This window comes from Ochlerotatus camptorhynchus, unplaced genomic scaffold, assembly GCF_037179485.1.
Source record: "Ochlerotatus camptorhynchus isolate MF236.1 unplaced genomic scaffold, CSIRO-AGI_Acam_v1.1 ptg000006l, whole genome shotgun sequence".
Taxonomy (NCBI): Eukaryota; Metazoa; Arthropoda; class Insecta; order Diptera; family Culicidae; genus Ochlerotatus; species Ochlerotatus camptorhynchus.
In genome coordinates, this window is record NW_027040498.1 from 3,713,000 (window position 1) to 3,740,400 (window position 27,401).

General features: G+C 39.4%; 1 protein-coding gene across 4 annotated transcripts in view; it reads right to left on the minus strand.

The window, feature by feature from the left end:
- Uck (Uridine-cytidine kinase) overlaps positions 1-26,538 on the minus strand; it is a 40,822-nt gene extending 14,284 nt beyond the window's left edge. For 3 of the 4 annotated variants that reach the window (XM_065216373.1, XM_065216382.1, XM_065216391.1), the window contains exons 1-5: positions 26,345-26,538; positions 26,015-26,080; positions 25,552-25,888; positions 6,719-6,816; positions 6,600-6,648 (exon numbers count right to left, since the gene is read on the minus strand). In XM_065216373.1, the coding sequence (XP_065072445.1) occupies positions 6,600-6,648; positions 6,719-6,816; positions 25,552-25,888; positions 26,015-26,080; positions 26,345-26,461 (667 nt within the window). In that variant the 5' untranslated portion in view covers positions 26,462-26,538. Of the gene's footprint in view, positions 1-5,745; positions 6,161-6,599; positions 6,649-6,718; positions 6,817-25,551; positions 25,889-26,014; positions 26,081-26,344 lie in introns of those variants that run through there. The other variant, XM_065216399.1, reaches the window with a different exon arrangement.
- Between the last annotated feature and the right edge of the window lie 863 nt (positions 26,539-27,401).

Below are 27,401 nucleotides of genomic sequence, written 5' to 3' on the forward strand. Positions count from 1 at the left end.
CTTGGACCTTGATATGTCGAACGCTCCTGTCAAAACATTAGGTCTGCTGTGGCATAAATGGCGAACACGAAATTATTGCGACACATTCAACAGGGCATAACTTTTTTACCATTGGGTAAAAATCAACCAAATTTTGCACACTTTCTCATTGATGTGTATTGTGTACATGCTGTCAAACTCGAAGTCGTGTTTTTCGATTCAACGAAAATGGAGGTGAACCAACGCGAGTTAAGAGAACAAATTCTTTCCAAACACCTGGAATTTCCTGACCTGTCGCACCGGCAGTTGGGAAAAATGTTGAACATTCATCATTCAACCGTCTCCAGAGTGTTGAAGCGGTTCCAGGAGCGGTTGACGTTGGACCACGGCAAAGGAGCTGGACGAAAACCGGGACCGGAGAACAAAAAGACGGAGGGAAAGGTGAAGCGGATGATTAAAGCAAATCCCAACGTCTCAAGCCGTGATTTGGCTAAAAAGATCGGCATGTCGCATAGCTACGTCCAGAATGCAAAGAAGAGAGCTGGACTACATACATACAAGGTACAGAACTTCCCAAACCGCGATGAGCTGAAACAATCGACGGCTAAAACTCGGGCACGGAAGCTCTACGAGAAGATGCTGACAAAATATGGCTGCTGTGTGATGGACGACGAAACGTATATAAAAGCCGATTTTAAGCAAATTCCGGGGTTGGAGTTTTTCACCGGCAAGAGCAAGTTCGATGTGGACGACAAATTTAAAAAGAAGAAAATGTCGAAGTTCGCCTCCAAATATCTCATTTGGCAGGCCATCTGCTCTTGCGGACTGAGGAGTGAGCCTTTCGTGACAAAGGGCACAGTAAATGGCGAGATCTACAAATCTGAGTGCCTCGAGAAGCGCCTTTTACCGTTCTTGCAGCAGCACGACGAAGCTCCGCTATTTTGGCCAGATTTGGCATCATGCCACTATTCTAAAAGTGTCCTGGAGTGGTATGAGGCCAATTCTGTCCATTTTGTTCCAAAGGACATGAATCCGCCAAACTGTCCGGAGCTGCGCCCGGTGGAGCAATAATGAAGCGGGAACTTCGGAAGAGCAAGAAGACAGTAAAAGACGAGAAGGACATGTTAAGAAAATGAAAAAAAAAACTGAGAAACTGATACCGGATGACACTGTAAAGACTTTGATGGAGGGCATCAAGCGAAAATGCGTTCAATTTTACACTCAAGGCTCCATCGATTAACTTTTCTTTTGATTTTTGAAGTAAATATATGTATAAAACTACCCTAAAATTTTGGTTTGATTCTAAACATTATAAGAAAATTGGCATGACATTTTCGGTGTCGCAATAATTTCGTGTTCGCCCTTTACGAGCTCTGATTGCTTCCTATTTCGGTCACCCGTCTGGAATGCAGATGCAGTTATTACCAAACGAGTTGTACTTGCGGACACGGCTCGATTATTCGATCCTCTTGGCCTGGTGGGACCAGTCGTCATCATTGCGAAGATGTCCGTGTTATGGAGACAGAAGTGTGACTGGGATGAATGCAGAACTTCTGGATCGAATACAGGAGAAATCTCTCCGCTTTAGATTCGCTTTCGATTCCTCGGTGGGTGGCGTTCTGTACGGACCTTGCTTCAATTCAAATTCACGGCTTTTGCGATGCGTCCAAGAAAGCCTACGGAGCATGTCTGTACCTCCGGAGTACCACATTCAGCGGATCAGTGGAAGTTCGTCTCATCACAGTGAAATCCAAAGTTGCACCTCTAGAGGATCTCAAGCGGAAGAAAAGGGAACAAACTACACCACTGGTTTCGTCCATAATACACAGCATAGAGATGAGACGCGTATTGCTTTCCTGTCGTATCCTGAGCACGAAGAAGCACTAGCAGTCCTGGTTCTACTGGCACAACGAGAATCGTTTCCGATGGAATACGCTGCATTGGAGAAAGGAAAGTCTATCAGCCCGTCGTTAAAGTTGAACAAGCTCAACCCTATCCTCATCGATGGAGTATTACGTGTAGGAGGTCGATTAGCAAAGGCACCAGTATCAGCAAGTTGGAAGCATCCGATAATCCTGTGTCACCGTCATCCGTTGGCCAAGTTGGTCCTAGACTATTATCATCGCAAGAACTTCCATTCTGGGATGCAGCTGCTTGTGTCCACAGTGCGGGAGCGATTCTGGGTAACACGCATCAGAAGCCTAGCCAACACTGTCATTCATGAATGCGTCCAGTGCTTCCGTAACAGACCGAAGGTTTTGGATCAGCTAATGGCTGACCTTCCATCCGAACGTGTATCTCCAGCGCCACCATTCCTAAACGTAGGCGTGGATTACTGCGGACCGTTCCTGATTAGCTATCCAATCCGCAGATCCTTCCCTAGGAAACACTTTGTCGCAATCTTCGTCTGCCTTGTAACGAAGGTAGTCCATCTTGAACTGGTGAGCGATTTGACCAGTGAAGCCTTTCTTGCTGCCTTCAAACGATTCGTGGCACGCAGGAGAAGACCAGCCCTAGTCATGTGCGACAATGCCCTGAACTTTGTTGGAGCCAAGCGTCAGTTGGAGGAATTACGGCAGTTATTCATGGATCAAGGATTCCACAATTCTGTTGCACGCGGAGCAGTAGAGGAAGGAATAGAGTTTCGCTTCATTCCGGCAAGATCTCCAAATTTCGGCGGCTTATGGGAAGCCGTGGTGAAATCGTTCAAAGGGCATTTCAAGCGCACTATCGGCGACAGAGTGCTCCAGCATGACGAAATGTCTACAGTGTTGCCACAAATAGAAGCCATCCTGAATTCTCGACCGCTCACTCCGATCAGTAACGACCCGTCGGATTTCGAAGCGTTAACTCCTGGACACTTTCTCGTCCAGCGACCATTAACAGCGATTGCAGAACCTTTGTTGGAAAATATTCAGCACAATCGGCTGTCTATGTGGCAGCGAGCTCAGGACTATGTTCAGCAAATCTGGAAGAAGTGGTCTGTCCAGTATCTTTCCGATCCCCACAATAGAACAAAATGGACCCGCAAGCGCGATAACATCTCCATCGGTACCTTGATTCTGTTGAAAGAGGACAACCTCCCGCCTCTGAAATGGCAGCTAGGACGTGTGTTTGACATCCATGCTGGCTCAGATAGAAACATTCGCGTAGTTACTGTCAAAACGCAAGACGGTCTGTACCGAAGGGCAATTTCCAAAATTTGCATCCTACCGATACGTGACAACTTCGATCTTTCTGCTTCCGAGCAAAATTAAACTCGTGCTTCAGGGCGACCAGAACTAACCACTGTCAACACCATTTTCCAATTCCGGAAATCCGGAACATCTTGAGGTCTACCAAGTCCAGTCCATCCGTCCGTAATTCGCTGATCCATCATTGGTGATCGGCATCCTGTATCGTTCTGCATGTGTGAAGCTCACGGTGCTGTCCTGTCTGTCATTACGATACGTTCCTGACTTTGTCGCAATTCCTTTCCGTAAAGTAGGAAGGTGATGATTTTCAACGACGCGTTGATGGATAAGGGGAATCCATGGCACCACAATTCGATGTTCGCCCAAACTGGAGCCTCGCTGAGCATCGTCATCGTTTTGGTGGTCAACACATCCGTTTTTCCAATTAATTCATCCGTGTGATATGGAATCATGGTGCTTCGGCGCCCGCGGAGGCCAGGAGGCCTCCGCTCCATGCAAGTCGATTTATAGTTGGGTTAAATAGTTGAAAAAGCACCCTCTCATTTTTTAGATAATTCTTTCCGTTGCCAACCCGTGGACACACCCGTGTCAGACCTCAAGTCAGTCAGTCGAAGAAGAAGATCGAAGTCATTCCATGCCAAGTTCCGGCAGTAGTTGGGTTGTAGCAGTCGTCCAGCAGTAGTAGCAGTGTAGCAGTATCAAGGAGGAGAAGTTAGTCCACGTCATTGACGTCGTGGAACCGGCAGCAGTATCAAAGAAGACAAGTGTTTAGATTAGATTGAAATCACTGAGATTCCAAGGTGAGCGGTATGTTTGAACATAAATAGAAGCACCCTACCACCAAACATGTTCCACACGAAATCGTACTTCATCTACTCTCACACAAAGCTCTCACGATCCTCTCTTATCAGCTAATCTCCTTTCCACGAGTAGATTGTAGGTACGAGTGAACTGCTGAGAGGGGCAATAAATTAGTTATCCAAAAATCGCGCGCGTACACAGATGTTTTTTTTATCATTATTCCTGTGACTTTTTTTTGAAGAAGAATAAATTCCGTTCCCGTTGCAAATAACCACAATTAGTGATTCCCTACGGTGAAGATTAAAGTGTAAGGTCCGAAATCCGGTCAATTTGTGATCCTGTGCGAACATTACTAAAGTTTTCTAGCCGCTCCGTCTGTCACTTTGTTTATGGTTCTAGTAATTAAGCGTTTTTCAAAAGTTTAGTGAGCATTTCCCAAATGATAGGTACAAAAGACCCTGTGAAATTGTGAATACCCCAATATTATTTTAAAGACAAATGTTTATGCTTTTAACTGCATAGCGAGTTTCTTAACTGCGTCAATTCAAATACCTATTATCGTCTTTAATTGATGTCCTGAGCACTCAATCGTAACCAAACGATGCCCTAAAACATAATGCATCATCATACAAAAAAAAAAAAAAAAACGCTCAGCGGCTTGAACTATTCTTTGCTGATAATAGTGCAGACAAATAGACGCATTTCTTTGAACAACTGTGCTTAAAATATCGAAGCAGAATTCAGTAACGACACCTCGTGAGCAATCCATGCACATATACACACACACTTTCTCACATAAACTTCATCGCACGTAGTTGTTTTCATTAATCGGAAACATTCTCAAATTGCGAAATATTTTCCCGATGAAAAAAAAAATCACTGACACAATTGCACTTTGACAAGTTCTATAGAAATTTCAAAGGGATCCGATATCCGATACACAGCAAAAAAATAATTTTGATTTCACATCAAGGTGGATGCACTTCAATCGTGTCAAAAATATGGTGTAATATTACATGCCAAAAAGGACAAAATTATCATTAATACAGTGCATGAACTGACATTACGCTGCTTTTACTGCATTAGTTTATTTTTTTATTTTTGATTGAAGTGCATCCTCTTGGATGTAATAATAAAATATATTTTTTGCTGTGTAGGTAATTCGCTTAATTAATCATATGCAAATTGATCGTTAAATAGTGATCCAAAATGAAGTTTCACGTCTGTTTGTCTGTGATAATTGGTATTGTAATTCGTGAAATCCATGACACTTTTCTTTATGCTGCGTTACTTATAGTATTTTCACTGACATATTGTAGCTACAAAATGTTACTGAAACGTCCCCTTTTCATACTAATCTGCAATTAAACACACATGTAATTCTAAAAAATCGATTACTTTCCAAGAGCTGATCATAGTTTCTACTGAGACACAGTCGTGTTCGTGCCTTTGGGGAAATTTGGTTAGACATAATAAATAGAAAACATGCGTGTTCTTGGACCTGGTCCTTTTATTGTTTATTGTTGGTTATGTTTTGTTTTTTTTCTTTTTTGAAAGGTAATACACCTTATACCACCTGTTCAAGTTTGACATAGAAAAGACTGTTTTGCGTTTGTTTTTTTATTTGAATCTTATTACTATGATTGGCCGACTTTTACTGGAATGTCATTCCATGCTGAGATGTTTGGGAGATATAGGCTAGAAGGTAGGGTTTTGTTGTATTGTGACATAGAAGGGAATGTTCTGCTAGAAATGCGTTGATTTCCGTAAGTGGCAATTTGATCCTTAAATGCTGTTTAACCGAAAAGTTAGTAAAAATTCTTCTAATACTTTCCCAGTGACTAAGGATTGTATGTGTTTCACAGTACAAACTATTAGGGCTTATTAAACTAGGCTTAGGTTTAAAGGTGGTTGGTGGCTAGTGACAGCTGACACAACGCGCTGCCAGTTAAGCTCACGTTTCGTCTCTTCGAGACACTAATGTACTAAAGAACACACACACAGACTGTATTTTTCGTTTGTTTTTGTTTTCGATTTTCAATCACTATTGAGCAAAGCGTATCCCTAAGCGCGGGTCTGGTGTTCGAAGCCGGGTGCAATGTGATTTTTTTGCGTTCCGTTGGTGGTGTTTCCGGCATTTGTTTGCACTATCTCGCTAATGTGGTGCACAATTAGATCAATCGCAACTGTAAAAACGATACAATAAAGCAAAAACAACAGTGGGAAAACAGGAAGTAGCTTGTAAACAGAGCGTACACTATTAGGAGGAAAAGCATCCGCGAAAAATCGTGGCATTTTGCAGCGCAGTGTGGGTGTATGTGTGCGCGAGTTTGAAGATAGATAAATGGTGCAGAACCATATATAGGAGAAAAGGAAGAGCTAGTAGAGAAACAAGATATGTTGGAGCTGCAAACATGTCGAAGGAAGCTGACATTCAACATTGCCGAAGGATATTCGAAAATTGCAAAACTATTTAGATTGTGTGCACTAAGCACACCGCACTTAGTTTTTTTTTTGGAATTCAATGGTTCAAAAATGAGTTCAAAGCAAACATCAACGGATGAGTCAGCAAGTATATCACGACAGTATGCACAACTATATTTAAAAAAAGTCATCAATACATACCAGTGTTGTCGGCTCCTCGTGGGATGATCACATCTGCGAATTTTTTGGTCTGCAAGTGAGACAGAAATCGTTGAGTGTAATGCCAATAAGCTGCACTAATACGATCATATGAAACTTACTGGTGAGCAAAACTCTTCGAAAGCGGGTTTCACAAACGTCATGTAAGCATTCAGAACTTGGTCCAAGTCTCGTCCTCTTTCGTTTATGTCTCTAGGAACTGTCGAATATGAAGATAAGACATAATTACGGCATTGAATATAATAGGGTTAGGATTTAATTTTTGCCATACCAAGTACAACCCGCACTTAATCTCTATTTTTTTAATGTTTTTTTTTAAGACCTTGGATATCGTTGTTGCTACTCCGTTTCTAATCAGAACAGTGGATTTCACATAGAACCACATAGATGGCGCTCGGGATTGGCTTATCCATCTGCAATGTGCAGATTGCTGTATCGACGATATGTCTTCCGCACGCAATCATCTCTTCGTAGAAATCCAAAGCGTTTCTGGTCGTTTGTAAACTCTAAAAAGAACGAAGTCGGTTTTCCATTGTTGTCAGTTCATCTCGGTGAGCAAACCGCTGAACCTGAAGCGGAGAAATGCCACCTTTTTGCTCAACATTTCATGAGTTCGTTCAATGAATCTTCTGGCTCACTAAATCAAGTCACGATTGATATAAGCGATTCTCCAACAGATGCATTTGAGCTCCGTCCGTTTCACATCACTGAACATACTGTCAATCTAGCTCTCGTTTGCTGCCGGGCCAGACGGCATTCCTGCGTCCGTTCTGAAGCTGTGTTCGGAGTCGTTGCTCACTCCCTTGGTGAAGTTATTTAATCGGTCACTACAGGAGAGTAAATTTCCTGAGGCGTGGAAATTTTCGTATATGTTCCCCGTCCACAAGAATGGCAATAAAAGGAATGTTCATAATTACAGAGGAATCACATCACTATGTTGCTGCTCCAAAGTATTCGAGATCATCATCAATGAGGCGCTCTTCAGCTCTTGTAAAAATTACATCTCCACGGCTCAGCATGGATTTTACCCAAAACGGTCAGTTACATCCAATTTGACCGAATTCGTGCCGCTCTGCGTTCGGACAATGCACTGTGGTCCAGGAAGCAAAATTAGGTGGAATAAATTAATAACTCGAAAAATATTAGAGATAGCGTATTGACGTCTTCAAAACATTTTCTTGTGAGCTTTATTTGCGTTGGTTGCAAAAGTGTCCTAAACGCCAAATTCTACCAGCAACGTAATTTGGCCTCTAACTTTTTTATTTCAATAGATAGAGAAACTAAATATTGTACAATGTTGTGGATTATAAAAAATTAGAAAACTTTCTTGAACATCGTTTTTGTTTATCTCTTCTATATTTGGAGATATAAGCCATTTAAAAAAACAAAAGCAAAAAATCAGTTTTTCTGTCATATTTTTTTTAAATATCACTTTTTCGGCCTGCTATGTTCAGAACGATTATAGTTAATTTTAAAATACAGATTTGCTCCAAAGACACTATACCAGTAAAAGTCTCCTGTCAAAAGTTATCGTCAGTTTTGTAGTCTTTTAGCTCAAATTTTCAAGCGTAATATTTCAAAATGGCGCAAGTACAACCGATAGTGATACATATCACTTTAAAAAGCATAAGAAGTATATTTTAGCAACTTTTGGTGAAGGTAATTTTTGATTTTTTTAAATAAATGCACTTTGAAAATAGAGGTTTTATTCCATAAATCTTCATTGTTCGGACTTCTTTCGAGTATCAAAGAACCAGATCGATGATACACTATTTTGTGAATACATTTATATAATATATAGCATATAATCTTCAAAATAGCATAAGAAATGGAACCCAAGCAAGACTGCTAATGCCCTTAACATAAACAAGAATATTATTTATAGGTATGCGTATTTCATATACAAACAGACGAATTTGAAAATTTTAATCAATCATTCACTGCGGTATGAGTTAAAGCAAGCGTTGATTTTTGAGACGCTGAATTGTTCATTTCAAAACGTTGCAAAATGAGAAAAGGTATTTTTTTTTCAAGTGCTTTCATTATATTAACTCAGATTTTATTTATCAGCGATTCGTTTGGCCGATCTTACCCTTCTTCTCATGAACGGAGATAAGGTAAAAGATTTATTGGAATTTGTAAAGAAAAAGTTTTCTGGAGAAGAGCTGGACGTAAGTTTGGTGCAAAGGAAGCTTACCCTGGTGATGCTGAAGTTTCAGAAACTTTGGCGAGCAGCTGAAAGGAAACGTGAACGATTTTTGAAGATCAATGACGCTTGGCTTGGAGGAGAATTTATTGTCGATGTCCTTTCGCCCTCAAAATCATTCGTTGGTCGTCCTTCTAAGCCGTTCAAAGATGCACACAGAAAATCAAAGAAAAGCAGGGTTCAATCTCTTTTTAATCAATTTTCGGCAGAAGAAATTTCGTTTGCTGCAGAAACATCTGTAGCCTTCGCAGGGTTTCGTAAAGCCGGCAAATTGATAGGAAAAATAGCACAAAACCCCGAGACGGCAATCGAGCTACAGCGTTCAGCAGATCGATCAAAACACGGATTCGAAGCTCTTACAGCAGAGGAAGCTCTTGCATTCTTATGCAAAAACGAGTTTTCAAAGGCTCAGTACATGAACATCCGGCAGATGAATATAAGCAAGGGCGTGGACATGTACCCAGCTTATAACAAATTGGTTGAAGCTAAGAAACTATGCTATCCTTCAGGTATGTTAAACATAGAGTCAATAATATTGAATAATACCTATATAATGATATATTAGGTCTCTCTATCCATTCATCTGTTGCTGAAGTGCCTTTACAGGAACTTGTGGAGCACACCACGAAACGGTTTTTTGCAAGCGTGATGAGCAGAGCGACGTCCCAAAAGGTGGTACCATACGACGATTATACACTTATCTACAAATGGGGTTGTGATGGGAGCAGCAACCATGCTAGATATAAACAATGTTTTTTCGAGGAGGACGAGGATGAAGAGTTACAGGAATACAGCGATTCCCATATATTCGCGTTTTCATTAGTTCCTTTAAGGTTAACTGGACATCGTAAAGCAGAAGAAACCCAAGAAATTGTTTGGAATAATGATCTGCCATCGTCAATTTCGCTTTGCAGACCGATAAAATTGATAGTTGCAAAAGAGTCAACCGAGTTGACAAAACGGGAGGTTTCGCTTATGAATACGCAAATACAAAATTTGATGAATGTGGAAGTAATGTTGGAGAACCGATCTGTTTGTGTAAAACCCCAAATGATGTTCACAATGCTGGATACAAAAGTCGTAAATGATTTAACCGGAACGAACTCTCAATCATGCTACATTTGTGGAAGGTCTGGAAAATGTTTGAACGATTCCAGAAGCGATCCAGATTCTGATGATCCAGCCAAGTACAAATTCGGATTTTCTCCTCTGCATGCATATATTAGAACGATGGAAATGGTTCTGAAAGTGTCGTATAGACTGGCCCTTGATAAACCTACATGGCGTGTAAGCAAGGCAAATGAAGCGGTGAAAGCTAGAGAAATCGAAATTCGAAGCAAGATACGTGCGGAATTAGGTACGTATGGTTAGCAATTTGCAACATTATATTTTTGTTTTCGAAGATATAAGATTTTACCAGATTTTGTCCTTTTTAACAGGATTACGCATCAGTGAGCCTATGCCTGGTGGCGGAAATTCTAATGACGGAAATACCGCCCGGAAGTTTTTCCGTGAATGGAAAGCTGCAGCAAAAATTACCGGTCTCAATGAAAATCTGTTGGAGCGATTTCATATTCTGCTTACTGTAATTAACTGTAAGTCGAAGATTAATTATAATTCTTTTGAAATTTATGCTGAAGAGACTAGAGCTTTATACCAGAAATTATACGGTTGGTATGCATTGTCTCCAACAGTGCACAAATTGCTAGTCCATGGGGCTGGCATTATTAAATACACGGTACTTCCCATTGGAATGTGCAGCGAAGAGGTTCAGGAGACGAGGAATAAATGCATCCGGAGATATCGCGAGCTCCACTCCCGAAAATTCAACAGAACGGTTAATATTACGGATGTATTCAACAGATTGCTTTTATCATCAGATCCTGTGATTTCATTAAGCAATAGAGCATCTTTGTCTTTGAACAATCCTGCACTACCAGATAAAGCCAAGCAGTTAATTTTTGAAAACTAGCTTTATTTTTTATGTATTTTTTGTTTTTGGTTTAGTCAGTAGCATATAACTAGTTGTAAATATAAATATTTACTGTAAATCATCCATCTGGTTCTTTAATACTCGAAAGAAGTCCGAACAATGTAGATTAATGGAATAAAAACCCCTATTTTCAAAGTGCATTTATTTAAAAAAATCAAAAATTACCTTCACCAAAAGTTGCTAAAATGTACTTCTTGATATGCTTTTTAAAGTGATATGTATCACTATTGGTTGTATTTGCTCCATTTTGAAATATTACGCTTGAAAATTTGAGCTAAAAGACTACAAAACTGACGATAACTTTTGACAGGAGACTTGTACTGGTATAGTGTCCTTGGAGCAAATATGTATTTTAAAATTAACTATAATCGTTCTGAACATAGTAGGCCAAAAAAGTGATATTTAAATAAAATATTACAGAAAATCACAGCTCACAAGAAAATGTTTACAAGACGTCAATACGCTATCTCTAATATTTTTCGAGTTATTAATTTATTCCACCTAATTTTGCTTCCTGGACCACTGTGCAATGGACTCTGGCGGACAAATCGACGCGGTTTACACTGATCTCAAGGCTGCATTTGACCGAGTAGACCTCAACATTCTTTTAAGCAAGCTTGAGAAACTCGGAGTGTCTGGATCCTTCATCTCGTGGTTCATATCTTACCGTACGAACCGTTCGCTTTGCGTTAATATTGGAGCTTCTCGTTCTGAAGTGTTCACGAACGTTGCCGGCGTTCCCCAAGGAAGTAATCTGGGACCCCTTCTGTTTTCGCTTTTCGTCAACGAGCTTTCGTGTCTAGGTACTGCCACCTGGATGCCGGCTATTCTACGCTATTCTGATTGTGAGGAGTTGCAGCTGATTGTGGATCGTATGCAGAGTTGGTGTCTTGACGCTCAGCATCAACAAGTGCAATGTGAGATCATTTCACCGCAAACAAAACCCGATAATATTTGATTAGAGAGGATTAGCCAGGTCAAAGATTTGGAAGTAACACTCGACTGTGAATTGACCTTCAAACCGCACTACAATGACATCCTGACTAAAGCTAACAGGCAGCTTGGCTTTATGTTCAAAATATCTGAAGACTTTCGCGATCCGCTTTGCCTGCGGGCGCTGTATTTCTTCGTTAGTACGTTCAATCTTAGAGTATGGTGCTGCCGTCTGGTGCCCATACCAAGCATGCTGGATAGCCAGATTTGAGAGTGTACAGAGAAAGTTTGTTCGCTACGCGCTTCGTCATCTGCCTTGGCGTTACACGGCTAACTTGCCGTCTTACGTGGATCGCTGTCGTCTGCTTGGAATTGACACCTTGGAACAAAGAAGACGGAACGCTCAAGCTGTGTTTGCTGCTAAAATCATTACCAGCGAGATTGATTCCGCCGAATTACTTCGGCAGCTTTTCTTTTACGCACATGAGAGAGTGATTAGACAGCGTAGTTTTGTACATCTCGCAGCTCGTAATCGGCAATATGGGTTGAATGAACCTATCCGAGCCGTCGCTAATGCGTTTAATGACGTCTATGCATTGTTTGACTTTAATGTGCCGTTAACTGTTTGTATAAGCAGACTGTCCTGAAGTAGAATGTGTCCTGTTTTTGTTATAATTATACTTTTTTAATTCATTAATACAACCATATGTCAGATGAATCATTGGAACAATAAATAAATAAATAAATGTGTACACTCAAAAAAGTCCACACGTCTGATCGAAGTGTTTAAACACTTGATTTTTCATATGTTTTATCACATTTATTTTTACTGTATGGTTCAATGTGTTCGTTGATTTCTAGTGTTCCAAGCTTTGAAATGTTGATAATCTTTCTCACTCAATTCAAGCCAGAAAATCAAAATCATCTATCTTTCATGATCAATATCAACTAAAATCACAAGCACCAATATCACAAGCCATCAGCACCACGAAAATCACCCGTGATTTTCGACCAATATCAGCTGGGACCCAAAATCAACCTGCATCAATATCAACCAAGATGAAAATCATAGGATTAGAAGATAGGTTAAATTCTAGAGTCTGGGACATTCCGAAATTCAAGTCAGCATTCCGGATGAAATTAAAATGGTGGATTTCAACCAAAGATGGTTTCCACAAATCCAAGATAATGAACCAAAATCCAATATGGCGGCCTCTAAATATCGTATATGCATCTAAAGGGTTATACGGTCAAAATTTGGTCAATATCAACTTGACGTATTTCTTTCAATTTTGCATTTAAAAAACCTGAACACCCACCTGAATTTTGAAGGTGTGTGTGTGTAGAATGTTGCTCCTATTTTGATTTTGGAATTCACTCTTCAGTTGTCAAAATGCCGTCCAAGCAAGAAGAGCAGCGTATCAAAATTTTGCTCGCGCATCGCGAAGATCCGAGCTACTCGCACGCAAAGTTGGCAAAATCGCTAAAAGTTGCCAAATCAACCGTTACAAATGTAATTAAAGTGTTTGGGGAACGTTTGTCGACAGCCAGAAAGTCTGGATCGGGGGGAAATCGAAAACCGGAAGCCGCTGAGACGACAAAGAGAGTTGTCGGTAGTTTCAAGCGAAACCCTAACCTCTCTCTCCGAGATGCCGCAAATAAGCTGGGTGTATCGTCTACAACCGTGCATCGAGCCAAAAAACGAGCCGGACTATCGACTTACAAGAAGGTAGTGACTCCAAATCGCGATGATAAACAAAATACGACGGTCAAAGCGCGATCCCGGAGGCTGTACACGACGATGCTGACGAAGTTTGACTGCGTGGTAATGGACGACGAAACCTACGTCAAAGCCGACTACAAGCAGCTTCCGGGACAGGAGTTTTATACGGCAAAAGGAAGGGGAAAGGTAGCAGATGTTTTCAAGCACATGAAACTGTCAAAGTTCGCAAAGAAATATCTGGTTTGGCAAGCCATCTGTACCTGTGGCTTGAAAAGCAGCATTTTCATAGCTTCCGGGACTGTCAACCAAGAAATTTACGTGAAAGAGTGTTTGAATAAACGTCTGCTGCCTTTCCTGAAGAAACACGGTTGTTCCGTACTGTTTTGGCCGGATTTGGCATCTTGCCATTACGGTAAAAAGGCAATGGAGTGGTACGCCGCCAACAACGTGCAGGTGGTTCCCAAGGACAAGAACCCTCCCAACACGCCAGAGCTTCGCCCAATTGAGAAATACTGGGCTATTGTCAAGCGGAACCTAAAGAAGACCAAAAAAAAAACTGCTAAGGGCGAGCAGCAGTTCAAGGCAAACTGGCTTTCTGCGGCGAAGAAGGTGGACAAGGTGGCTGTACAAAATCTGATGGCAGGGGTCAAGCGTAAGGCCCGGCAATTCGGATTTGGAAAAGCGGAAGCCTAACTGAATATTTTTCCTGAATTTTATACTAATTGAACTTGAAAAAGAAATTTAATTTGATTTTTTAAATAAACGATTTCACCGATTTACACGCGTTTTCCCTTGACCAAATTTTGACCGTATCACCCTTTAGTAGCATAGAGGTAACTCTAAGACCACTGGGTCCCGAAGAAAATCATTATTATTTTTGGCTCACTCAGTACCAGAACAACGGTCCCAAGCAGTCCCAAGCTATTTCACTCACCCCTGCATGTTCTGCATGAATCCACACACCCCTGATGTTATCTGTCAAACTTTCATAGCGAATCAAAACAAACATAGTGTAGTAATAGAATTTCAACTAGAATAGGGTACGTTAATCGTTTGCTTGGGACCAATAGGCTACTAAAGTGGTGAGCCAATTTAAAATCGTTAGTTTCGTATTGATTGTTGGTAGTAGGCTGTGTATAAAAGAAAATGATTTACTTAGTTTGACAGTTGCACCATGACGAAGTGGCAGCGTATTCGTGATTTGTCCCACGCGCAAATGTCGCAAAAAGACATTTCAATCGCCGTGGGAGTGTCCCGGTGGACCGTCAAAAGGGTTTTAGATCGAGAAAAGAAAGGACAACTATCAGCGAAGGTGGCCACAGGTCGTCCGAGGTCAGCTCGGGTTCCGAGGGTTATCGCTGCTATCAAAAGGAAGATTCGGGTGAATCCAGTGCGTTCTATAAGGAAAATGGCAAAGGAGCACGGGATCAGTGACTTTACGGCACGGAAGATCGTAAAGGAAGATTGCGGGGCGAAGTCGAGGGCACGGAAAAAAACTCACATGATTACCAACCGCATCCGGGAGCTACGAGTCGAACGATGCAAGGAAATCTGAACTTCCTTAAGCGAAAAAATCCGGTAATCCTGTTTACCTTCGAAAGCATGTTTACCGTCGATCCCGTATCAAATTCCAGAACCAACCGGTATATTAGTTCTCTTCCGGTAAAAGATGTGGCCGACGAGCACAAGAACGTGTATCTGACCAAGCATCATGCTAGCACAGACAAACAGACATAACACATTGAATATTTCTCATTGTAAAACATCGTCGCTAAAACATTACTGCCATCTGTTGAGTACACTGTGGTGGGTAGTACGCTAACAGATGGCGGTAGGGTGTAAAAGTCAAACGCAAGGGAATTTACTATGCGCGCCACAGGTGGTGGTACTACCAACTACGATACTTTTAAATTGACCGTTAAATGCTTGTTCGATGAACAACTTGCGAGTGTTATGTCTGTTTGTCTGTGATGCTAGCGTTATGGTGTTTGGATTGGTGGCTTCCGATGGCTAAAAAAATGGACCCGGTGTTCATTCCAAAAGGCGACAAGGTCAACACGGAGGTCTACATCGGGATTTTAAGTAAGTATGTTCTTCCGTGGATCAAAGAACAGTACGGTCCGAAGCCAAATGTTGTACTTCAACAAGATAAGGCTCCGTGCCACACCTCGAACCGCACTCAGAAGTGGTTGCAGGAACATCTTCCGTTCTGGGCGAAGGAGATGTGGCCATCATCCAGCCCGATCTTAATCCGCTGGATTACTCAATATGGCGTGTCATGGAGGCCAAGGCCTGTTCTAAACGCCACCCGAGTACAGCAAGCCTCAGACAAACATTGACCCGTACCTGGAGAGAAATGGATCCAGACTACATTATTCGAACCTGCCGTGCATTCCGGAAGCGTGTGGAGGCCGTAATTGCAGCAAGTGGAAACTCGATCGATGATTAACATAGTTTAAGACTCTGAGAAACATCCCCCCTTTGAATAAATAAAAAAAAACTCGAAAACGAAATTTTTGAGAATTTTTTTAATTTTGACATTGCTTAATGGTGCAACGCATACGGTATTTGGATCATCTCTGGTTATTTTAGGGCAATTGTAACGTGTCATGATTATTAGAAGAGTGCTCATTTTCAGGCTGTTGATAAGATTTGTAGACCAATCTAGCGTTTATAATGCAATTCTAGTTCGTTTTAATCTTGTTTAGCGATTGTGAGGGCTTTTTTGGTGTTTTGACGTGTCTAAGCTTATATCAGTGTTTAGAGATTATTTTGAGGGTTTACCAGACGATTTTGAAAGCCATTTTAGCGTTTGAGGCGTTTTTTCGTGATTTTTTTTTTTTTTTGTTTATTTATTTATTTGATAAGGCTCAACCGAATTAACTTTACAGAGCCGAGGATTCTTGGTCACTATACAATACATCTTAAAACTATAGTCAAAAGGTACAACACAATAAAGACTTTATCTTCCGCTATCCAAAAAGCCTCCTCCATCAGAACGGGATCTGCTTCCAGTAGTTTCATTGTATGGCAAATTGTTGTACGCCAACGAGGGTCAGAGCGCGTCCATTGTAGCAATGGACGCAAAACGTGGTCAGCACTCACACACTCATCACGAAACGGTTGCTTTCCAAAGTCGACGACGCATCGGCCGAAAGAACTGCTGATGAAGAATAATGAGGAGGACCACACAATGGTTGCTGCCGAGAAAACAGACGATCGCGTAGCACACATCGAGAGTGGCCTGCTTTTGTCGACAGCCGAGTGAACACTGGTTTTTTCGTGATGTAAAGCCTTTATTTTTGGCATTTTTTTAATATTAATTCTGGCGTTAAAAGAAGGTCTTGACTCGGTCTTTTAACAACGTTATGAGGTGGTTTTCAAATTACAGTGAACTCTCTACAACTCAATATTCAAGGGACTATCGAGTTATTAAATTATTCAAAAGTAATGAATTAAAAAAAAAAAATCATATTTGAAAAAAAAACGACTGTTCTAACATGGAACTACTACTACTGGTCTACTTTTTTGCGATAAGGAATTTTACGTAATTCTGAGAACTTCTATATCGTTTTGCTATGGAGCGGCTGCGCAAATATGTATACATTAGAGGGTGCGACACATCTTAATCTCAAATTTAGATAATCGAAAAATATCACGTTAGCGACCCATGCAACATTTTTTGTATTATTGAAGTTTTATAGCAGTGGATATAATCAAATTATAAAACCTTCACTGACGACCGCATTGCTTTAACGACCTCCTGACAACCGCTATAATGCCATGTCATGGCCAATTGGCCTAGTTTTAATGCAATCATTAAAACTTGCTATGCGAACTATCTTACGAGCATCGGTCAGAAAGTTTTGATAACCTTTTGATGACTACCATAAAACTATATTAAAACCGCATAAATCGCTCCTGGAGAAGTTGATAAAACATGATACGCAAAACAAGGTTTTAAGTTAGGTTTTTTTGGATGATAGTTAATATTGAGAAATATTTTATTGTGGTTTTATTCTTTCGGTGTTTGATGTGAAATCATGATCCTTGTCAGTTGGTAATAATAGGTGATATTATTGTATATTGAAAGTTACAATTTTTAACCAATCTGTATATGTTGCAGAGCATGCCATGCAATATTTAGTGTGATTATTATACCAAATAGGAGCATAAATTCAGTGCGCCATATGAATACTAAAATATAGGGATATTTTTAATTTGTCTACATTAGCACCATGCATTACAGAGTCATTAAAAGATTTTCTATTTAGTACAAAATTGTTACTACTGTTGAGCAATAACCAGTCACATATTATTCAATTATACATAGATGTATGAAAGTGTTTTATCGCCTATCAATTAAAGCGTAATCATTCATACTGTGTAAACAAATTTCACTCACGACATTTTTTTCGTTATAACTTGCTACGCCTTAAAAATACCTCAATATAACATACTCTCCTAGATTGGAATTCTATAGCATAACATAAATCCAAATATTGAGAGCGTTAAGTTATATTTAAGCTCTATAACTAGCTTGCTGGTTTTATTAGGTACAGCGAATAATCAAAACAAAACAAAAACCTAGGCAACCTGTCAAAAAGCCAACATTCGAAGCGATCCTCGTATTTTCTCTTGTAATCAAGATGTAAGTAATGCTTATTGGATCCACTAAAAGCTTTTACAATACAAAGTTTAAAGCCGTTATGCCAATACTGGCCATCTCCAACCGGATTTAGTGAAACTGTCTGCGCTGTACATATTAAGAAGGGCTCGTGAATCTTTCGGAAGTGTATCGGAAAGCCGCTTGTTCAATATTTTTAAGAGCTCTTTCACCGCATTGTGCCTTATGTTATATGTAGCCCTTAACTGTAGATCCTCCAGGAGTTTCATATTGGCGATCGTCTAATCTTCATCGTGTTCAAAGGCACTGAAGGGGTTTGCATTTCATGTATCTGAACAGATTTGTTTTTTATATTGGTAACAATTTGCAGAGTGTTTTTGTTATTGTTGTAGTATATTTCTTATCTGTGAATCTTAGGCCTCTGATAAAGATGATAGTTGAAATTAGGCTTTAATGAAGGTCTAAAACTGCTTCAAGTTTTATATCGGTCATGAAAAGTATGCCATAAAACATAATTGTATATTTTGTTTTGGTTTTATTCGGCAGTTATAAGTAGTGATACAAAACCACCTTACAGCTATCGTTAAAACTATGAAGTCTGAGTTTTAATTTAGTAGTCATGAAAAAGTTTTAAAGATGACTTCACGGCCTGATTTTATGACAAGAACACAAAACCGTAATACAACCACATGCTGCAAAGGATGCTATGATAAAACAATTATAAAATAGGAATAAATCTTCCAAGCATTTAGATTGTTACTTGGGGAATCAATCTGCGAAAAATCATGTTCCAACTTTTGCATCTAAATCACATCACTCTCGAACTATTTGCAGAAAATTTACAAAATCTTCATTAATCTTCTTTCTATCTACTAAGCGTGTCCGCATCTCATAACAGAAAAGCGAAATTTGTCCTGCATCTAAGATATATATTTATGGAAACTATTTGTGGTTAATTAAATCAATACATTCTAGTTTTGAGTGTCTGGTTGGAAGCAACATTGTGAGAACTTGTTTCTGTCGTTCGTCCGAAGAACAATGTGACGAGATGCATACTTGTCGCAACATCCGGTATGTGGCATAAGATGAGGTCGAAGGTCCCAATGCTCTATGGACAGGTTGTCGTTTTATTTAAAAATAATATGATATGATTCATGAATACGCCTTTGTTATTAAGAAATCATTGTGATCCACCACTTTCCGTATAAAATATACTCCATTTACATCCGGAATAAGGCCGAAAAAGGCGGCCAATTCTAGTTCTTCTGAATCATATCAAAACTTCTGAACCAAATCGATCAGAATATTTTGATGTTATGATTTTTTTAGATTTTTCTAAATTAAATATTATGTGTTTGGTGTTTTGAGAGTTAAGGGGTTACGCCTACCTGCAAACTTTCAAAAAATCGTTTTTTATTATTGTCCTAATCGAAAGTATATAAAGTCAAGAATATTTCCTCAAAAGATCAAGTTGATCCGATGAAAATTGTGAAAGTTATGCGACGTACAAAAATATTCACTTATAGTGGACTAAACCCAACTTGAAACTTTAAACGCGATTATCTCGGAATCATATTTTCAAAACCGGTGCATAAAAAAATTTCTCGAAATGTATACATTCGATTCGTCCGATTCGTTTTGATTTCTGTTCAGTACTATTTTGTGCAGTCCACGATCGTTCGGATTTCGTCTATCATTTAATTTCGACTTTTTACAGCCGATCAAAGACAAATTTTAAGGATCAAAAATCGGCACTTCAACTTTGCAATGCCGCCATTTTGTCAAAAAAATTAAAAAAAAAACCGAACGATCAAGGACTAGTTTAACACATGCTTAACGATTTGGCATGGTTTTTTTTTTTTTTATTTCAGATGATTACATCAGAAACCGCAGTTGGCTCCGCAAAAAGCGTTTTTTAGAACATCGTCCACGGGGAGCAGCCGCACAGTGGCCGGAGGCCGGACGAAACCCAAAATTTTTTTTTTGTTATTTTGAGTATTTTATAATTTTCCAAGCTTTCTTACATTTGAATAACGTTGTCGCAAAGTTTCATGACTATTGGATGTTATTTTGAATTTTGACAGCACTTTGAAGGCTGCGGTGTCAACAAATTTTAATGATTTTTGGTTCAAAAACTACATTTTTAAGGCTCACTTCAAATGGCTGATTTGAGCACAACAAGTTTCATTTTGAAGTTTGATGGATAAACTTATTGTTCCATTCAAACCCATCCGTTTAGATTACTCTAAACTATGGAAAATGTTGATAATGTATGGTTAGTGGTATGATGAAACCTTATTTTTTTTGCAAATTCGAACTGTACAATCTTCTGAAACAGTCCGAAAAGGTCACATGATATACATTCTATAGGAAATTTCCTCAACTTTTTGAATTTATGCATCCCGACTTGCCCCTAGTTGCCCCAAGGGGTTAAAAACATATTTTAACCCTGTAACACCCAAGCCTGCTTTTTGGCAAGGTACGCTTAAACTGCTGGGACCAAACATATTGAATTTTCTACCAAATGGTGTGCACATGGTTAGAAAGATACATTGTTTATCTATCATTTCCATGAACATTTCAAGATAATCCGATGCAAAACCTTTCTGCTAAGTTATGATGAAAACAAATATTCGATGATTTTCTGAAAAATTATTATTTTTCAGATTTTGTCTGTAAAAAGTAAATTTTAATTTACCAGAATTCGCTCATTAATTCTAGACGCAACTGGCAAAATTTGGTGAAAACCTGTGCTATAGTATGCAAGAAATTAAAAAAAACAAATCTTTTTTTACGAAAACTGCTCTAGACCAGCCGAATTGATCTAGATCAAAAAAAATATGTCAATTGTTCATATTTTCATGAAGGCCTATCGAAAGAAATTATATAGAATCAAATAAAAAATTTGGACATACGAGAGTTAATATAAAATGACCGGTATGGAGGACCATGGTGATTAGAAATTCAGAAGTAAATAGACATGTTACAAAAGGATTGGGAAGGGTATCCATTCAGTTTATATGTTTTTTATCGATTTTTTTTTCAAAAGTGGTTCATTTTGGTTTCAGTTAAGCTAATTTTATTAAGAAAAATAATGGTGTCTTAAAAATACTACTTTCACTCTTAGTCTTTTATAACACTAGCATTATCCTTACTACTTAATCGTCATCTTCATCAAAGATCAACAAATCTTGCACTTCCTTTGGGAAATCACTTTTCGGTTTCGGCTTGTTGTGTCGGAAACTGGATACAACTGGATCTGATGCAACCAACAATCCATGAAAGATGTCAATTATTGTCCGTTCACGGGATCCTTTCCAAGAATGGCTTTCACGCATTCGACGAATCTCCTTGTTCATGCTTTCTTGGGCCTCTTCAGAGAGCATACCGATTGGAATTGAAGATTGGTCGATAATTTCACTTCCATGAATCAGTAATTTATGAACTGTTGTTGGCATGTGATACCAACTATACAGTTTTACGTAGTGGTGAGCTGTTTCCGTCGCGTATGACTTGAATTTTGAAACATCAATGCTCTCACCACTAGAAATCGCTGTTAGTAAAGTCCGAAATCGCAGTATCAAATCCAAATCAATTCCTGTAATCTCCGAAGATACTTGTGCATTGGCGAAGAATCGTCTAGCCGTATTACCATTGTTGCTGGTGCCAAATCCTGAACGCGGTTTGTCGATGTGTAAACCCAGTCTATTGAAGAATTCATCTTGTATGCGCTTTTTGGCACGGTTGAATTGTTCGATATGAGAAGTTTTCACCCATTTGCAGAAACTGAGCCGATAAGCGATATGCAACAGGCACTCAAAACATCTTATCCAGCAATGTAGACTGCTTAGACCCAGATCTAAGAATTGAGTAACAGGCTTTTTCAACATTTTGTCAATTTCGTTGAATTCCGCTGACGTTGATTTACACAAGTAGCATCTTTGGGCGGATGTTGTGTGTGTTACGGCATTGATGGTTTTACCATCTACCATACTCATGATAAGCTCGAATGTGACACTGAATTCTGTGTCGTTAATTGTTAAAACAAACGGGTGCAACTTTGCGATTTCGGTATTCATCCGATCATATTCTTGACGGGTTGTGTCACTAGTTTCCTTAGCTAATTGTATTGAAACTGGTCGACAGTATCGGGTTGACGATGGATAACAGTTTTCCCAAATTACATTTACCCCTTCAACCAATTTCAATGGAACAAGAGATGTCAAGATAACATTAGCGTCTGAGCTACCAGCTTTTTCAAATTTTTGATTGTACTCAGTTAAAGTTGTACCATCCATTCCCCATTTTAGGATAAGACGTAAATCTTTATGACTCCAATTCATATAGTCTGACTCTACAAGATTGATTAATCTTGATGTAGTGTGGTTCAGAAGCTCTTGCAATTCAATTTCGCAATGTACTTCTGAAGAATTGAAATATTGGTTCGAAGGATAACACTTCTTTTTAGCGGCAGTGATTTTGTCATACGATGGGTAGATGTTTTTCGCTGGTTCTCTCACGATATTATAGCTACGCTTTGATAACTTTGCATCGATAAAAATAGCTAATGCTTGTTCATCAGACAACGTTTGTGAAGTGACACCAGTCTTCAGAATGTTTGCAATGTCCCTCTGACCTTCAGACCGCAAAACGACTTCCGTAGCAAACCGCAACTCACCTATGAAAAGTATGAAATAGATATCTTCAAATATTAATATAATGATGGTGGAGTAAAATGAACCTACTAGAGCTACATGTTCGCCGCAAATCTTCAGTTTTGCGACGCTTGACTCGGTTGCAGTTATCGTCAAACTCCTTTGAAGGACGACCACCTTTATTTCTACCTTCCTCTGATGTTGATGAGCTAGGTCCAGAAAGCACAAGAAAATCTTCGAGCCATTCAGCGTTTGCTTTTAAGAAGCGTTCCTTGATCCGTTTTGCGTTGTTCCATCGGCGCAAGAACTCTCGATAGAAGATTGAAATATGTTCCTTACATTCTTCATCAATATTTCCAGCATATGTTGCAATGTAGTTAGTAATTGCAGTACGCTTTTCTTCCGAATCCGGTATAGCATAGACCGCTTCCAGTATGTTTTTTCTTTTTAAGAACATTTCTAATTTAATAAAAAACAATCATTAAATGTAAATAATACATTTTTTCAATATAAGATCAATTACCTTTTGGTTTAGAACACATTTTACGACTGCTTGTTTTACTATTTTTTTTTTCAATTCCTGCCGGATAAAGTTCACCGGAAACTTCCAGTATCAAAGTCAACACATTTAAACTTTTGAAACTACTCTGGTATTCGGTTGACGTTTGAACAAGCTTCTAGGAACATCCGCATTTTACATAAGAGCAGCACAGTACTTTCTTATGAAATATTTCAGTGTCATACTGAATACCCGAGTAAAACATCTGAAAGAATGTAAATTTTAGTTTATATTGAATATGGAAACAAAGTCCAAATATCGTGTAACGCGAAACATTTAATTTGGTATGGGACGATCCACAAATGACGTAGCATTTTAGAGGGGAGGGGGTTTCAGAAGTTGTGACCAGCCGTGTATTAGGTATGGAAAAATACGCTACGAGGGGGGAGGGGGGACCTAAAATTGATCAAAAATATGCAACGTCATTTGTGTATCTTCCCTATGGAAACTGAAATGTTTCGCTTTACGTAATGTTTAAACGGCCCCTATATTTGATTATTTAAATTATTACCGGATTCGATGACAAGATAAAATGAACTTAAAAATATCATGTGTTGAAATAACTCAATAAATTATCAGTCATTAAATTTATTCTGATCCGAAAGATTATTTCGCACTTTAGGGGGATTAGTTTGCATTTTTATTGGTTGTTGACTTCAAAAATGAACTCAGCACCCAAAAATTAACATAATATGTCATTTTCAGCCAGTTTCATTGACATTTTAGGTTTCGTCCGACTTTTGTTCGCAGTGCCGCCACTGTGAGCCGTGCCGGGCACCAAGACCTCGTTTTTACAGCATCGACTGATAAATGTACCATTTAATGTGTGTTCAATAAACGGCAGAAAACCGATTTTCAATATGTTGCGTCGTTTTCGAGAAAAAAAAATCCAAACTTTCGCTTTTTTTTCGGTCTTGCAGGTAGGCGTAACCCCTGAATAAGCATAATGAATACACAAAATATAATAGCATTTACCGATTAATAATCAAATCGGTAAAATAAACTGGTTCACGAAATCCGGTTTATATGTGTCCAGCCGTATTCTTTTGGAAAATTAAAATAAAGTTTAATAAATGTAATCAATACATAACATAAACCTAGAGTGACCTGTACCGGTTCAGACTCGAATCGGTAAAATTAAACGGTACAAAAATCCGATTTACATTTGTCCAATCATTTTTGTTTGGGAAATTCCATGAATCATATGAATACACCTTCTATCTATCTATCTATCTATCTATCTATCTATCTATCTATCTATCTATCTATCTATCTATCTATCTATCTATCTATCTATCTATCTATCTATCTATCTATCTATCTATCTATCTATCTATCTATCTATCTATATATCCGGAGAACTTTGAGATTTGGGCGTAATTGCTTTTGTAAGCAAACACGTTAATCACCGATTGCTCGCGAATAAATGCTCAATCTCGCAAACAATTTATACCAAATGATAGAGGAGTCATTCCTCTACCTCTTTCTGTTGTTAGTTTTCAAAATTGAGCTTTAATTCGCGAGAAATCGGTGATTGACGTGTTTGTTTACAAAAGCAATTACGCCCTAATCTCGAAGTTCTCCGGATATATAAAAATGAATTTCTGTCTGTCTGTCTGTCTGACCCTTATAGACTTGGAAACTACTGAACCAATCGGTGTGAAAATTTGTATGCAGGGGTTTTTGGGGCAGGGAAAGGTTCTTATGATGGTTCGAGACCCCTCCCTCCTCTGTAAAGGGGGGGCTCCCATACAAATGAAACAGAAATTTCTGCATAACTCCAGAGCTAATCAAGCAAATGGAACCATAAGAGGGGGGTGGCTACGTACAATATAGCATACTTTTTTTTAATTGGCGCATCAACTCAAGCTAATATTGAATCCCGAGCAAAGCCGGGCACACTCAGCTAGTTACATATAAAACTGCATTTACCGGTTCAGACTTGCACCAGTAAAATAAACGGGTACACAAAAACTGGTTTATGGGTTCAAAATAGAATAGTTTGCTTCACCGGATCCTTTTAAGGCACTGGAGGGCATATCCGTTTCATAAACAAGCCAACGTCAAAAAATTACCATCCAGAGGCGCTAAATTCTAAATGGAAGACACATTACACTGAGTTCTTAGAGCTTCTTAAATTCTAATTTAATTCTTATTTCACCTTTATAATTTTTAGACACATTTGAAAATGCTGAAATCCCCCTTCGTTTCCCACCTGCTCCCCCAATAGATGCTCACCTCTTCTAGCCAGTCTCGTGTCAGAATCCGTATCGACAAACAGCTTCATATGGAACAGATCCCTAATTTCCGGGAAATAGAACACCAAAATTCCCTCAAACAGCACTACATCCGCCGGATAGATAATCAGCTTCTTATCTGGACACACCGCATTGCTACGGTAGTCGTACTCATTAATCTCCACCTTCTGGCCCTGCAGTACGGCCTGCAGTGTTTCCAGCATCAGTTCCTCGTTGAAAGCATCCGGATGATCAAAGTTGAACAGTCCCTTCTCGGCTCGCAGCTTCTCCGCAGGCGTCAGCTCGCGGTAGAAACTATCCTGGCTGATAGAGACAACCTAGAAGACGTAAGAAAATATGTAAACACTACATGCGTCACAATCACCTCCCAATAAAAAAAAAGCCAATGATCTCTATCAACATTACGTAAAGCGAGATAACAAAGAGGAAGAACTTTAACTCACTTGTCGCTGAGCGTGATCCATGTCTGCTTGGCCCAGCTGTTCCATGATACGTTTGCATACCGTCGACTAGAACGATTCAAAATCAGAACGGAAAATTGCTCAATCGCACTCCCCAGGCAAGGCTTCGTTGCAATTGCGACGCGGCTGTAATTCGATCAAACAATAATCCTAACGGTATCGATTGTTGCAGATTGTTGTCAGATTGAGATATATTTTTGTCGCACAGCGTACATCAATTTTCAAGGCCACTTCTTGTACGTAGTAGATATGCACAGTTTGGGTAGATGTTGAAACACTTCAAGAAGGTGCACAATCTGCCAGAGAACCTACCTTCCCACTGGCGGTTCCACCGGCAACTCCGATCAGAAATGGAGTTTTTACACCATTTTCGTTTCCGTTCACTTTGGGACCGTTGGTTTTCACTTCGTTGGGACTGTTTCGATCCATTTTTTTTTAGATTTTCCTGTGGGTTTTCCACACGTACAAAATTAATGTACACCTACTTTGTGCGAAGGAAGAATGAGTTATGTGAAATCTGTGCCTGTCAAAAGGTGCCAAACTAGCCCTCGTGTGATGACAGTGGGAACGTGAGAAAATGATGTCCACAGGAAGTTGAGAAGCGAGAAGTGAGAAAAGTTGTCCTATGCTATAATACAAGCTTTCTCATCGTGGTTATAGCGGAAAGCTTCGATGGCATGTATGCTTCGTGCCAACAGGCGGTTCCAAAGTTCATGTAATGATTTTCTTATTGGAATTATGTGTTTATGTGTACGGGCATGTGATTGAGTTATATCATTAAAAGGTTGATAGGATGAATTTAATTAAAATTATTAAAAAAAAATATATTAAGATATGGAATGCACGTGGGTTTATTTGTCCAAAATGCAATTAAGCTCATTTTGCGGAAATGTGCACGGATTGAAGGCATATATACATTATATGCGATTAGAATTTCTTTAACCTTGGTTAATTAAAAAAGTGTTTTGGTGTCTCCTATGACTCGTATAACATAACAAGAAGTTCAGTGTTAGAAGTAAGTTAAGCCTGAAGTTGCATTCGTTACTTTGATTCAAAATGTTAAAACTGACCTTGCGTCTCCATCAAAATCTGCTTCACCAGGCAGGGCATAGTTTCGCACTAATTCCGTATGAGTTTAGAATGATCTCATGAGTTCAACCCTCCCCTTGGCTAGTTTTTGCACCTTGTTGCTGATGGGCGGGCTTTATTTCATGCTTTATTGTGGAGTGTTGGAGACGGTAGGTTTATGGCCGGCGTTGCTGGCTCATGCCGCGATAGAATGACGCCATGGGCAGGCGATAGGGGTTACTAAGCTTCCCCTCTCTGATGAACCACTGCATGAGAGAACTAAAGCTGTTGAGTTCATCCA